This window comes from Erythrolamprus reginae, chromosome 1 (assembly GCF_031021105.1).
Source record: "Erythrolamprus reginae isolate rEryReg1 chromosome 1, rEryReg1.hap1, whole genome shotgun sequence".
Taxonomy (NCBI): Eukaryota; Metazoa; Chordata; class Lepidosauria; order Squamata; family Dipsadidae; genus Erythrolamprus; species Erythrolamprus reginae.
Genome location: NC_091950.1, coordinates 298,100,939 through 298,114,774, shown reverse-complemented (window position 1 = coordinate 298,114,774; position 13,836 = coordinate 298,100,939). Strand labels below are relative to the sequence as shown.

General features: G+C 37.2%; 1 protein-coding gene across 6 annotated transcripts in view; it reads right to left on the bottom strand.

The window, feature by feature from the left end:
• AFG1L (AFG1 like ATPase) overlaps positions 1–13,836 on the bottom strand; it is a 76,538-nt gene that overhangs the window by 34,832 nt on the left and 27,870 nt on the right. For all 6 annotated transcript variants that reach the window (XM_070733317.1, XM_070733315.1, XM_070733314.1 and 3 more), the window contains exons 6-7: positions 12,339–12,438; positions 5,560–5,618 (exon numbers count right to left, since the gene is read on the bottom strand). In XM_070733317.1, coding sequence (XP_070589418.1) covers positions 5,560–5,618; positions 12,339–12,438 — 159 coding nt within the window. The remainder of the gene's footprint in view (positions 1–5,559; positions 5,619–12,338; positions 12,439–13,836) is intronic.

The following is a 13,836-nucleotide window of genomic DNA, read 5'->3' as shown; positions in this document are numbered from 1 at the left end:
AAAATAATGTCAATGAATCCTCCCAGGTACTATACATGACCTCTAGGGTAATTAGCAATCACTGAAAAGCAACAAGACTAAAATGTTCTATTCTTTATTACTGTCAGCTCTTATCTTGATCAGCATTTTAATAAAGATGGTTCGTTCCGAAGACAGTTCCATGAATCAGTCATAATTACATCCTGACACACAGTGAATAGTAAAGCAATACTAAATATCACTTCATCAACCTTTCTAACCTTTATGCAAGTATTAACAGTAAATAATTTTTACACAATCCAACAACAGAAAATCTGCATATATCTTAGCTTTGTACAGACTCTACCCCAAGTGAATTTCCTGTGACCTATACCAGCAAAAACACAATTGGGCATAATTATCCAAGCTTCAGAGATATTCAGGTGTTGCTTTTTTCAGAGTGTACAACTTCAAGTACAAAAGGCTACTTGTTCTATATAATAAGCCCTCAAAGGGTTAAATTAAACACTCGTTTCCTTTTCCTAATAACAGCAACTCTAAAGCATGGCAAGCTCATACTGAAAAGCTCATAGCATTCCTTAACGTAACTGTTTAGTTCTATGTTTTTGAATACCAGAAATTTAATAAGACATCCTAAATGGATTAAATCTTTGAGCTAAGATACACAGCAATCTGATGTGCTAAGTTGCAGAGTTTGATGACAAAATGAAAAAGGATGAGTCCTCTATGGGCTAATCAAATGATATTAGCATTTCCTGATATTTGCAGAAAGTTTTCAAATTTCGTGAACCACTAATTGATTTATTCCTTATATATTAAAATAATACAGATCTGTACAGAATGAAAAATATTTATTTTCCAAAACAGTGTTGTTCTCTGGAATTTCAGCTGAATACATTTAGCTTTTGAATTAGTTTCTAATTCTAATTGGCTATTTTGCTAATTGTTCCTATACAGAAGCATATATTAATAGCAATTAATACATTGACAAAGATTGTAAAATTTGCAATGTAAAAAACAAAACAAAAAAATGCAACTATAAAATAGTTTGTTTTTTCAAGATTGCTTTGGACTTTTCTTTTTTGTTCAGGTACAACATGTAAATCAAAGCTTGATCTTTGATGGGATATTTTAATTATCCATAAAATTATTCACATTTTTCACACAAGGAGCAAACAGAAATCTATTTTCAGATTTCTTAACATTATTCAAATAAGTAAAAGTGAATATGGTAAAAAGTGTATGTTAGAATAAAACCATGAGACATTAAAAGATATAAATACAGTACAGCTATGTAAATAACACTATTCTGATGTACTTCTACTTAGAATGAAATATTCCCACTAGATTTCCAATCTTTATCTTGGATTTGTGCTTTTCTTCATTTGTCTTCCCTTTTGCCAAAGATTCAAATAGGAAGGGTGGAAAAATAATGAAGAAAGACGTGTTGATTTTGGAAACTAGCTTTCCCACAATACAAAAGTGATTAAGGTCTAAGCAAAGGCTAAGGATGGCTTATGCTTAACTCTGATGAGGTCCGGTGCCTCATTACCCACAACTGAAAACTTCTGCTGCATTTTGTTTCAAGGGAATCCAAAAGTCCTTGCTGTAAAGCAGACTGGGTGTTGGGGGGGTGTTGGGGGGGGGGTGCACACTGCATTCAGCCTTTCTGTATCACAACCATTATGAAAGAAGTATAAAACACTGCCTTTATGCTGCCAAGCCACAATGACTCCTCTTACATCAAAGCAGTTTTGCCACTTGGATTTGTTCCTTCCAAATTTATTCAAGCCAAGGGCAGGGAGACAACAATTCATACACACTAATTATACCTAATTATCTATTCCTCCCCCCCACTCCCGCAACTTTCCACCACCGTTATTTGCTATTTGGGTTTCTCACAACCTCCTCTTGCCCTGTCCGTCCAGCTCCACAGTAAGTCTTTGAAGAAAACAGTTGTGGCTTTTTTGAATATTCACCACGTAAGGTTCAAACTATTCCCATTATTCTTAAGCACAATTTAGCCGCTAAATTCGAAGACTCTTTTCTCTTAATCTGGCAATTTTCTAACAATTCTGCATGAAGATAATTGCCAATGATATACTTTTCTTCTTCAGGAGCTTCTCTTCTGATGCTTTTTTTTTTCATGTTTATTGGATTAATGTTCTTCTCTGTGGACCTTCCTGGAGCTTGTGATAAAGCCCGTATAAACTTTATTAACTGCCTGAGACTTTGGGGAATGGGTTATAAAGAAAGACGGGGCTCAGCTTTATTTCACATTGTACAACAAGCAAAGAAAAGTACTAATTAAGCAAATACTGTACATCTCAAATACCTGAAGAAAACACTATTAGGTAGCTGTTCCAAAATGTCCGTAACTTGTTTGAACCAAAGAGTTAATTTGCTGAAGCAGGATTAAAGGAGTCATTAATATTAAAATAAAAAGGGGAGAGAATGTGTTAAGAGTTTGCCGCAATTATTTTAACATTAGGTGATAATTTGTTTTGAAAAATGAAGAATGGTCAAACAATGGGGAAAATGGCACTTACATACACACTTACATACAGACGCAATTTATTTTTCTATAGTTTCAAAATAACTTCACTCAATCCAAATGTTTTTTAAAATTGTTGCCTGGTTCTTGAATATTTGATTTGTGTTTTGGCTCTAGAAGAGAGAAAACAAATAAATGCATTCAATGTGCTCTTGATTCCCATTCTCCCGGAAGCCTTTTAGAGGACCAACCGAAAGTCTTGAGTTCCAATTTTGTAGGCTAGAGCACAGATGCTTTCAGACAAATTTTTAAAAGATGAAATCACATTAAAAGCAGTCACAGAACAGGGCTATGCAGTGAATGTGGAACTAAGTCAAAACTATTCTAGCATTTTCTTATATTCATGAGTATATGCCTGCATGTGTATAGACACACAGAGCCCCCTTTTTATTATTATATTAAGCCCAGTGATTCCCAACAACGGAACTGCATTGTATACCCCAAAAGTAATCCATTTAATTAATACAGAGAAAAGAGAAAGGCAGAGTCTACAACTGCCACAGCTTGGGAAAGAAAGGCTTCTATTGAAGACTTGCTTGGCTTCTCCGTAAGAAAGAAATCAAAAGGCCTAACATCTTCAGCCCTGAAAAAGTCAATAGATAAGTGAAGACATCACAATATCAAAGACTTAATCCCAGGAATTCTGACTCAGGTGACAGCTTAGCAGAGGTCAGGGTGCTGACACTGACCACAAAAGCAACTATAAACTATTCAGTGTACTGAAAGCTACTAGGCTATCGCCGCCTTAGAACAGAATTAACTGACAAATCAGTTTAATCACCAGAATGACTTTTTAAAAGAAATCAGAAGAAACAAATTTGTTCAGCCTTACACAGGTGGCCCGACAAAGGCAGAACACACAATCAGAAACATTTTATATTTTCTCACCGATGCTAAAAGATGTGATTTTGCCCTCAAATGGCTCAGAATTTGTCAGGCTGTAAAAAGAACCATTTTTGACCCAGCCGAATAGTACCGGTAGTTAAATATACTCTATTATCACCAACAAGTTTGAGACCATAAAAATAATAATTTAGCAGGGATAAAGCCAGCACTGTTGTAAACAACTCAATAACCTAATCTTAAATTTATTCAGACAAGTTTCATAAAATGAAACACAACTCATTTCCAGGGAAATATGCAGCTGCATTACTACTACTTAATCGACAATAAGAAATGTAGGAGAAGCTCAAGAATAGCCAGCGCTCAAGTGAGATTAGGTCACTATACAGACCACAAAACATGAAATTTAAAGGGAAAAAAGCAGAGATGGCTTATTTGTGTCCCACAAATGAAAGATGACAATTGACGCTAATACACTAACTCAGAAAATAGATGCCCTACTGATTTCAGTTAATACAAAAGTGGTTGCATATTTGCAGACTTTAGCATCTTCTACACAATTTCATAAATTTATATCATCTATAGAAATCATGTGCTGCTGATTACTTCAACTGTAGGAAAAGCTCCGCACTTATTTAAAAATATTATCTCTTTATTCGCTTACTTTATATGGAGATGATTCAACCAAATAAAGCATTTTCAAATCTCATTAATTTTCAAAGAAAGAATTTAAATATATAAATGCAATGCCATTTCCTATATAACAGTATTTACCTATATTTTTGTACTGATCAAAATCATTGTATACATGTAAATAAATACATAAATACATATATACAGTACATACATACACACATACACACCGTATACATATTTCATAGGCACATTACTGAATATCAGCAGTAAAAAAAAGTCCCTGTACTGTACTGAAATACTAGATTATTATAATAGATACCAGCCATCAGTAACTAAAGAATCCAATGCAAGGCATTGTAAACTTCTGGAAGACCCTGTTGAGTTTACACTGAATTTTTATGAAGCCTCATTTAAATGAATTGGAACTGAATGTACTTAGTTCTTGACTTGCAACCACAGCTGAACCCCAGATTTCTGTTGTTAAGTGAGTTTTGTCCCATTTTACAGTACCTTTCTCAACACAGCTGTTAAGCGAATCACTCGAGTTGTTAAATTTAGAGATATGATTATTTAAGTAAATCTAGCTTCCACATTGGCTTTGCTTGTCAGAAAGTCACAAAAAGTGGTCACATGACACCAGGACACTGTAACCATCCTAAATACATGCCAGTTTCCACATTTTGATCACATGACCATGGAGATCAAAATGTGGAAACTGGCATGTATTTAGGATGGTTACAGTGTCCTGGTGTCATGTGACCATGGAGATGCTGCAATGGTTGTAAAAGTCACTAAAAAGAATGGCTGTAAATTGAGGACTATCTATACCTGTTCTGGTGCAATTTCCCCTTCTCATTCATGATAGTCTTTTTGAACACAGAGGTAGCCAATGAAATTTGGGAAGCCACAATCTAGCCATGCGTCAAATCAACCCTATAGTCATATAAATTATTTTCCCCTTGCTTGTTTTGCATTTAACAAGAAAACACGGATTTAGGGAACCATGTTCAGTATAGTAACTTTTTAAAAGTTAGTTCTCCAACAAAAAAATGAAAAAGCAAAAACAGTGCCATGTTAAGAAAAAGAAATGCTTCAAGGTTATTATATTATTTTTACCAGAAAGATCATCTGATCCCATCAAAGGAAGAATGGTTTACTAAGTTATGGAAATCAACATTGATAGGTAAATTAATGTCCCCTTTTAAAAATAATACATGGGTTTATAGTACATCAAAAATGTGGATTTCTCAATGTACAGAAAATATCATTTCATTTTACAAGATGTCAAAAATAGAACAGATATGGACTGAAATTATGATTCATACATACACAATTCTTGATAATCATTTTTGGTTTAAAATTTATTTTTACTCTAAAGTGATATAATACATTCAATTATTTATTAGTAATGTTACACTTGAAAATTTTATCTCTATTATAGCTCCTAGTTTATTCATCTATATTTTACTTTTTATTCCTTCTTCTCAGTTTTTCCCTAATGCTTAATAACTTTTTAAAAAAATAGTTATTTAAAATATATTTATTACCTTTAGTACAGCAATAAATGGTACAAAGTTAACTCTCTGGAGCCCATTTTTATAGAGATCTGAAAGAAAACATATTGTGTTATCTTTGCTATGTCCTTTTCCTAAAATTCTCTATTATTATATTGCTTACACTCAAGGACCACCAAAAAGAGAAAAAATACATTGTTAATTTCATTCCAATCTAAAACTGATATGATTGACAGCAGAAGCATTATATCAACTTCAATACAATTGTTAATATTATAAACGTATCAGAGATGGATAGGGAGATACTGTCACATACAAGAAAATTAAAGTTATTATCTCCAAGATATAAACAGCACCAAATTTTCTTTTAAAAAATGGAAAATGCAATTGTGTTTAATGTAAATTTTTTATCATTTCTTTATTTTGTAGCAATTTTTTTTGTTGCAAAAATGCTATAAACAAATAAATAATTAAAATGGCATGCAGCATTGTAATAGCACAATCTTTACATTCAGAAAGAAAGTCTGGTAATTCTGTCTCCATCCAAGGCATCTGTCTATACTCATGCCTTGGGTGGAGACAAAACTAGCAGCGTCCACACATGGGATGTACAGTATAAATTAACTTTTCCAACCAAACAATTCATTACCATAAAAATAAATAGGCCAAAAAGGCAAATTGAAATAGATAACAATAAAATATAAAATACACTTGGTAGGTCTTATTTGCAATCCCGCAGCAAAATACAAGTACTGTAATTCAAACTGGCCAATAAAAAACAAAAGTGAAATTACATAGCTACTTACTGCAGGTAGTCCTCTACTTTTGACCAAAATAGAATCTACCAATCATGGTCATTAGGCATGATGATTATAAAGTGGCTCACTCACATCACCAACCTCATTTTATGACCTTTTTTGTGGTGGTCGTTAAGCAAACACTGTGGTCATAAAGTCAATCATTGTTCATTATGGGCCTGTTTTGCTGAAAACTGGAAATGCATGCTGATTTTCAGCAAAACTGTTATAAATTGTGATCATGTGATCATGAGATGCTGCAAATGGCCATTAAACATGGGCTGACTGCTGAGTATCCAACATGTGGTCATGTGAATGGGAGGGAAGGATTATTATTGGAACTTTGGAACTGGGTAGTAAGTATCTCCAGAGAGGTCCATTGTAACTGAATAGTCACCAAGCCACCAGTCTTAAATCAAGGTCAACCTATATTCTCAGGGATTTGATAGCCATGTTGACCTCTGGAATAGAAACCACATTCCAAGACTTGGGAATATATCCTTAATTTGAATCAATTAAGCATCCAAATATCATCACCTACTAGATTTGGTACATTAATAATAATTATAATAATTTATTAGATTTGTATGCTGCCCCTCTCCGAAGACATTATTTGGGACACACTGTCTCCAGGGGTGGGCTGCTGCCCAGATGGGGGGAAACACAGTGGGGTAGCGAAAATGGAGCTCCACCCCAGAACACCCAATTTGCACTGAAAGATGTTGAAAGAAAATGCAGGGCATCCTGCATAAGCCACGATCACAGTGTGGTAGTAAAAATTTTGGTAGCCCTTCACTGACTTAGATTCTAGGAATAGCTGTAGGCAGATTAGATCTCAATTTTTTTGCTTATAATCTATTCATTTACAGGGCAACATAACATATAAAAGGATATTTTATAATACAGCTCTAAGTACAGACTACAGAGAGGACTGTTTAGGGTTGAATACTTCATTTAAATTTGTCTTTGTGTCTGTACAAGTAGTTGGAAAAGACAGTGTTTTCAACAATTGGGTATCCAGAGCTATAAATACCACGGACCCCAGAAGTACTCTGCAAGCACTCCAAACCCTCTGCGCATCCTGCTTTTCACAAAAGCTGGCGTTTTTGCCTTCCCCAGCCTCCAGGAGCACTCTGCAGGTCTTCCAAACCCTCTGCAAACCCTGTTTTTTTGAAAAAACAGCCTGTTTTTCCACCTTTTTTTTTTTTTTCAAAATTGGCATGTCCAGAGGATCTAGGACAGTGATGGCGAACCTTTTTTCCTTGGGTGCCAAAAGAGCGTGTGTGCACGCTATCGTGCATGCGCGAGTGCCCACACTCATAATTCAATGCCTGGGGAGCTTCCCCTACCCCCCGGAAGGCCCTCTTGAGGCCATAAACAGACTGTTTCCCAATTTCTGGTGGTCCCAGTAGGCTTGTGTTTCACCCTCCCCAGAGTCCAAACGCTTCCCTGGAGCCAGGAGAAGGTAAAAACGCCCTCCCCCATCCCCCCGGAGGCTCTCTGGAAGCCAAAAATGTCCTCCCAGAGCCTCTGTGCAAGCCAAAAATCAGCTGGCCGGCAAAAACATGCATGTTGGAGCTGAGTTACGGCAACGGCTCGTGTGCCAGCAGATATGGCTCTGCATGCCACTTGTGGCACCCGTGCCATAGGTTCGCCATCACTGGTCTAGGAAGTCTGCAGAGTACTCCTGGGGCCTGGGGGAAGGCAAAAATGCCCCCATTTTTGCAAGGAATACCCATTTTTTACCCATTTTTTCACAAAAACGGGTGTTTTTGCCTTCCCCCATTCCCCGGGAGCACTTTTCAGGCCTCCAAAACCTTCTGCACACTGCATTTTTGGAAAAAAACAGGCCCATCTTTTGCAAAAATGGGATGCAGAGGCGGAGTGGGCAACACAGTTGTGGATTTTAACTCCCAGAATTCTCCAGCCAGCTATGCAGGCTTGCAAATTCTGGGACTTGAAGTCCACAAATCTTAAAGTTGTCAAGTTTGAAGACCTCTGTATTCGAGTGTAACAAATGTAGCTGTTATTAGACGACCCGTGACCCATCTTCAAAATTCAAGGACATTTTTCCAAGATGAGTCTGCCTTGAAAGTAGACCATGTGGAATTGTAGTTCACATTGAAACATCAGGAGTTAACTACAATAAATGTTTTATGACTTTTATATTATGTCATAAAATGCTTAATGATAATTTTATGTCATAAAATGTTTATTTTAATTTGTCAAATTTCAATTCCATGGGAGTCACGGGTCCCCAGATTTTGGATACGTAAGCAAGCCCGTTCGAGGTACCTGGGTTGAAAAACCTCTGCTGTGTGATGCATGGCTTTATACATAGGTTTCAGTACCATATAGACAGAAAACAGCGGCATTGTCACTTGGCAGAAATGAAGCACTAGGGTCGCATTACTGTATGCCAATTCTTCAGCAACTATTATGATTCTTGTTTATGTTCAAAGCACAATTCAATGTATATAATTACACACATGTTATAATTCAGTTTGATGAAGATAACACATCATTTTATTTTTAATGATCGGACTCAATTACTAAACCATGGTTTTAAGAATGGCATACAAATTTGAAATATAAAATGTAAATACAAATATTTCTAAGGTTTTTGAAATAAATCTAATTGAGATGGTAAAGCTACATAGGCTAAAAAAAAATCAAGTAGAATAACATAGAATCTGCTTGGGCAGTAGGGTTTCCAACCGGCGATACGTAGCAGCTGTTGATTTACAAACATATGAGTACTGTATTTAGTTCTTGTTCAGGGGGAAGCCCTTCAGATTTCAACAACCTGAATCAAGAAGATCAAAACTGAGGTACAGGTGGTCCTCACTTAACAATGGTAACTGGGACCAGAATTTCCACCTCTAAGCAATGCAATTGTAAAGTGTAACATCACGTAATCCCATCACTTAGCGAAAGCAATCCTAGCACTCTCCATTGTCCTTATTAAGCAAGGATCGTGGTTGTTAAGAGAGGACCTCCTCGCAACTTCTTCTGGCATCCAATGAGAAAAATCAATGGGAAAGCTGGCAGAAGTTGCAATTCCAGGATGGCTTTCAAGCAGATTAGCAGGCAGCTAAGTGGCCTCTGTAGAACAGGCATGGTCAGGCTGGGAGGGGGAGGTATCACTAATGCCGGGCAAGGGATGGTATGAAGATGGTCAGTGCAGCGGGAACACAGAGATGGCTACTTCTAGATGACAAAGAGGGCACAGGTGGGCACAGTGGCATTGCACAAGCGTAACAGGCCACTCACACCTTGCATGACAGTGCAGGCCAACGCATCATATAAGGCATGAGATCCCCAGGGGATCATTGACTTTGCTTATGGGAAGTGGACAGGGGAGTCACAAATGTGTATATCTACAGCAGGGGTGGGCAATTAATTTTGCCATGGGGCCGCATGAGAAATTGGGATGGTTTTAGAGGGCCGGATTAATATAATTAACTCAGTTCTACCCAATACTGTATATTATTGGGTAGAACTGAGTTAATTATATTATAATTATAAATTATAATTATATATTATAATTATATATTCTATTATATTAATTCTATTCTATTCTATTCTATTATTATATCATATCATATCATATTATATTATTATATATATAATTATATATTATAATTATATTATAATTATAAATTAGTTGCCTACCCCTTCCTTCCTTGTTCCCTCCATTTCTCCTTCCCTCCTTCCCTCCTTCCCTCCTTCCCTCCTTCCTTCCTTCCTTCCTTCCTTCCTTCCTTCCTTCTTCAGATGGAGAGAAGCTTTTGTCTCTCTGATTTTCTCTGCCTTTTATTTCTGCTCTTGGGCAGTTCTTTACTTCTCTTTCAAAATATTCCTTTCAGCTGCCTCTCTTCAACTGACCTACATTGTCAGTTGAGAAAACATAGTGGAGGCTTTGCCTGAAAGTAGCTTTGGATTCCTCTTCTTCCTCCTCCTCCTCCTCCCCTTTTCCCCCTGAGAGGTGGGGTGGGGGGGTTGCTTTAAATTTCTTGGAAAGGCCAACGAAACCAATGAACAATTTAAAAAAGAGCATTTATTGGACTTTTGCAAAAGGGCATGGAAAGAGAATTTCTCCTTCCTTCCTTCCTCCATTTCTCCTTCCTTCCTTCCTTCCTTCCATCCATCCAACCCCCGCGGGCCGGTCACAGACAGCAGGCGGACCACATCCGGCCCCCGGGCCACCCTTTGCCCAGGTCTGATCTACAGGATACTTCAACCATTGTGAAAGCTGATTGTCCAGCATGCAACTTGCAATCACGTGACTGCAGGGCTTCTAGGATGGCTAGAACTTTAAGGACTGGTCATAACCACCACTTATTCAGTACCGTTATAACTTCAAACTGTAGTTTGAATGAGTAGTTAATTATCTGCATGCTGGAAACAGTATTTTAATAACATTTGAAAGAACACGGGTTCCCATCCCACTCTAGTCATCAGCAAACAGGACACCACTTTAAAATGATAGTTTTACGTCATCTTAATCATTAAACAATATATTATGGTATAGTCCACTGAAGTGGACTAGAGTGTTGAAAGAATAATCCTGCATGAGAAAAATGAAAATGGATTCTGTTATTATTTCCTCTTGCATTCTCACTGGCTATTATTATGAATGGCCCAAGCGGCTTATAGCTGTGATCAGAGGCAATTTACAAAACATATCTAAATATATAAATCCCCACACATTTTGCATCTTTCTGTGTACTTGCTTTGGAATAAATATTATTGACTTCAGATTAAATATTATATAATACTTTGCATTCATTGTGCTATTTTTCTATCATAATTTACTTTTTCCTATGTGAAATTAATTATATTTCTTTTAAGGAGTTAAGGGCAATACACGCTTTCCTTCTCCTTTGTGCAGGGAGAAGCTACATACCATTAACTCTGTTGCTCTTCCTCTAACTACTCTACTCTGCCCTGCTACTTCTATTTCTTACCTTTTTGTTTCAAAAGACAATTGAATCTTGAAGGCTTTAAGGAAAAAGTAGTTGAATCTTCTTTTGACTACTCCAGGAACTGGAGGGACTTTCATTCAGAAAAAGAGAACCATGCTAACAGAGAACAACTTTCTGAACGTGCAGTTTTTCTTATCTATAACTGACCACTTTAGATCCCACTCAATACACATTAATATCATGTTATGATATTAATATCATGTCTATTATTTTTTAATAGAAACCATGAAAGAATGTAACGTATGACTGTGCAGTCAGGCGGTAGGGAAAACAAGTAGGATGCTTGGCTGCATAGCTAGAGGTATAACAAGCAGGAAGAGGGAGATTATGATCCCGTTATATAGAGTGCTGGTGAGACCACATTTGGAATACTGTGTTCAGTTCTGGAGACCTCACCTACAAAAAGATATTGACAAAATTGAACGGGTCCAAAGACGGACTACAAGAATGGTGGAAAGTCTTAAGCATAAAACGTATCAGGAAAAACTTCATGAACTCAATCTGTATAGTCTGGAGGACAGAAGGAAAAGGGGGGGACATGATCGAAACATTTAAATGTGTTAAAGGGTTAAATAAGGTTCAGGAGAGAAGTGTTTTTAATAGGAAAGTGAACACAAGAACAAGGGGACACAACCTGAAGTTAGTTGGGGGAAAGATCAAAAGCAACATGAGAAATATTATTTTACTGAAAGAGTAGTAGATCCTTGGAACAAACTTCCAGCAGACGTGGTAGATAAATCCACAGTAACTGAATTTAAACATGCCTGGGATAAACATATATCCATCCTAGGATAAAATACAGAAAATAGTATAAGGGCAGACTAGATGGACCATGAGGTCTTTTTCTGCCGTCAGACTTCTATGTTTCTATGTTTCTATGACACAGAGTTAGACCTTCATGTAAAAGTGCAAACTTGGTAGAAGAGACTAATGTTAAACAGACACAGATCATAGGGACAGTCAATTTAAGGTACCTTAACTGTACTTTCCTTGAAAAAGCCAGGGACAGCATAGTATTCATTATTACCTTCTGGTGGCCTGTTTGATGTAGCTACAACGATGACACCGTTTTGGAACAGGTTTTCAAAAAGCTGTTTGAGAATCATAGCATCAGCGATATCCGTGACCTGAAGAAGACAATGCTATTATTGTCAAAAGCAGAACTTGACTTGTACAATTGACAAAGCTGCATCCAATTTGCTTTGAGAGGTTTTTCCCCCGTCTTGTTTTTAGTCAAAAGAGAGGTTTGTTGGTTCAAAGGCAAAAGATTCTATGTTGTCACTTGAAGAAAAAAAATGTGGGTCGGCCAGGAAATAATAAGCAGGGAGTATATAGCAATCTTTTCTCAAGACAAGTCTTTATTCCAGATTGCTAAACAATTCTGGTGAACTTCTATTCTAAAAACTCCAGTTTGGGAGAAAAAGAGGTTTAAGGTTTTAAAAGCCCCTTAGTCTGAAACACAATTTACACAGACCTGCCAGAAGATCAGGAAAGAAAATACACACCAGCTGCTCTACGTTTCTATTACCTTTCCAGAAAAGGTTCGCAGAGGTGACTTTAAATGGTCACGGGACTTTTTAGAAAAAATGGGACAAGTGGCCAAGTATACATCATCAGCTGCTGTTGAAAATAGAATGATATGACATAGATACTATTGTGCGATTGTTACACAAAACAATTCAACAGATGGCCCATCACAAAAAAATAAGCAATTTCATTGTTCTTTTTAAGTGCCTTCTATTACTGTCCATGAATAATCAAAAAGGCACTGCAGTCAGTTCCAGCACAGTCAGCCTCTTCTAACCTTCACAGACACAAATCATTCTCTCTCTGCACAGAGACTCACACACTCTCTCTCTTAAATGAAGAAGGGGAAGCAACAATTCATGACAAAAAGAAACTTTTGTCTGAGGATTTTCACTTCCCCACTTATTGTTCCTCAAATTATTACAGCTGTGCTAAAGACACTAATTTTATTATATGCAGAACTTCACTTAAATATGTAAATTCACAACCAATGAATACTACTAATATAAAAAAGGAACATGATAAAAACAAGCTGAGAAAAAACATCCCCCAACTATTCCAACTATTCCCTCCCCCCCCCCCCCCATACCTAGGAGACTTCTACACAATGTTGTTCTATGCTTCAGCCTTTGGAAACCGCTCTACCTAAATCAAGTTATACAGTGGTATCTCTTCCTAAGAACACCTCTACTTCCGGTGTTCAAGATTTTTTTTGCCTCTTCTCAAGAACCATTTTCCACTTACAAGCCTGAGCCTTCAAAATTGTAACAGGAAAAGGCAGGGAGAAGCCTCCGTGGGGCCTCTCTAGGAATCTCCTGGGAGGAAAAAGAGCTGGAAAAGGCGGGGAGAAGCCTCCGTGGGGCCTCTCTAGGAATCTCCTGGGAGGAAAAAGAGCTGGAAAAGGCGGGGAGAAGCCTCCATGGGGCCTCTCTAGAAATCTCCTGGGAGGAAACGGACTCCACCCTCCCTGTGCTTTCCCCAATCGCACGCATTATTTG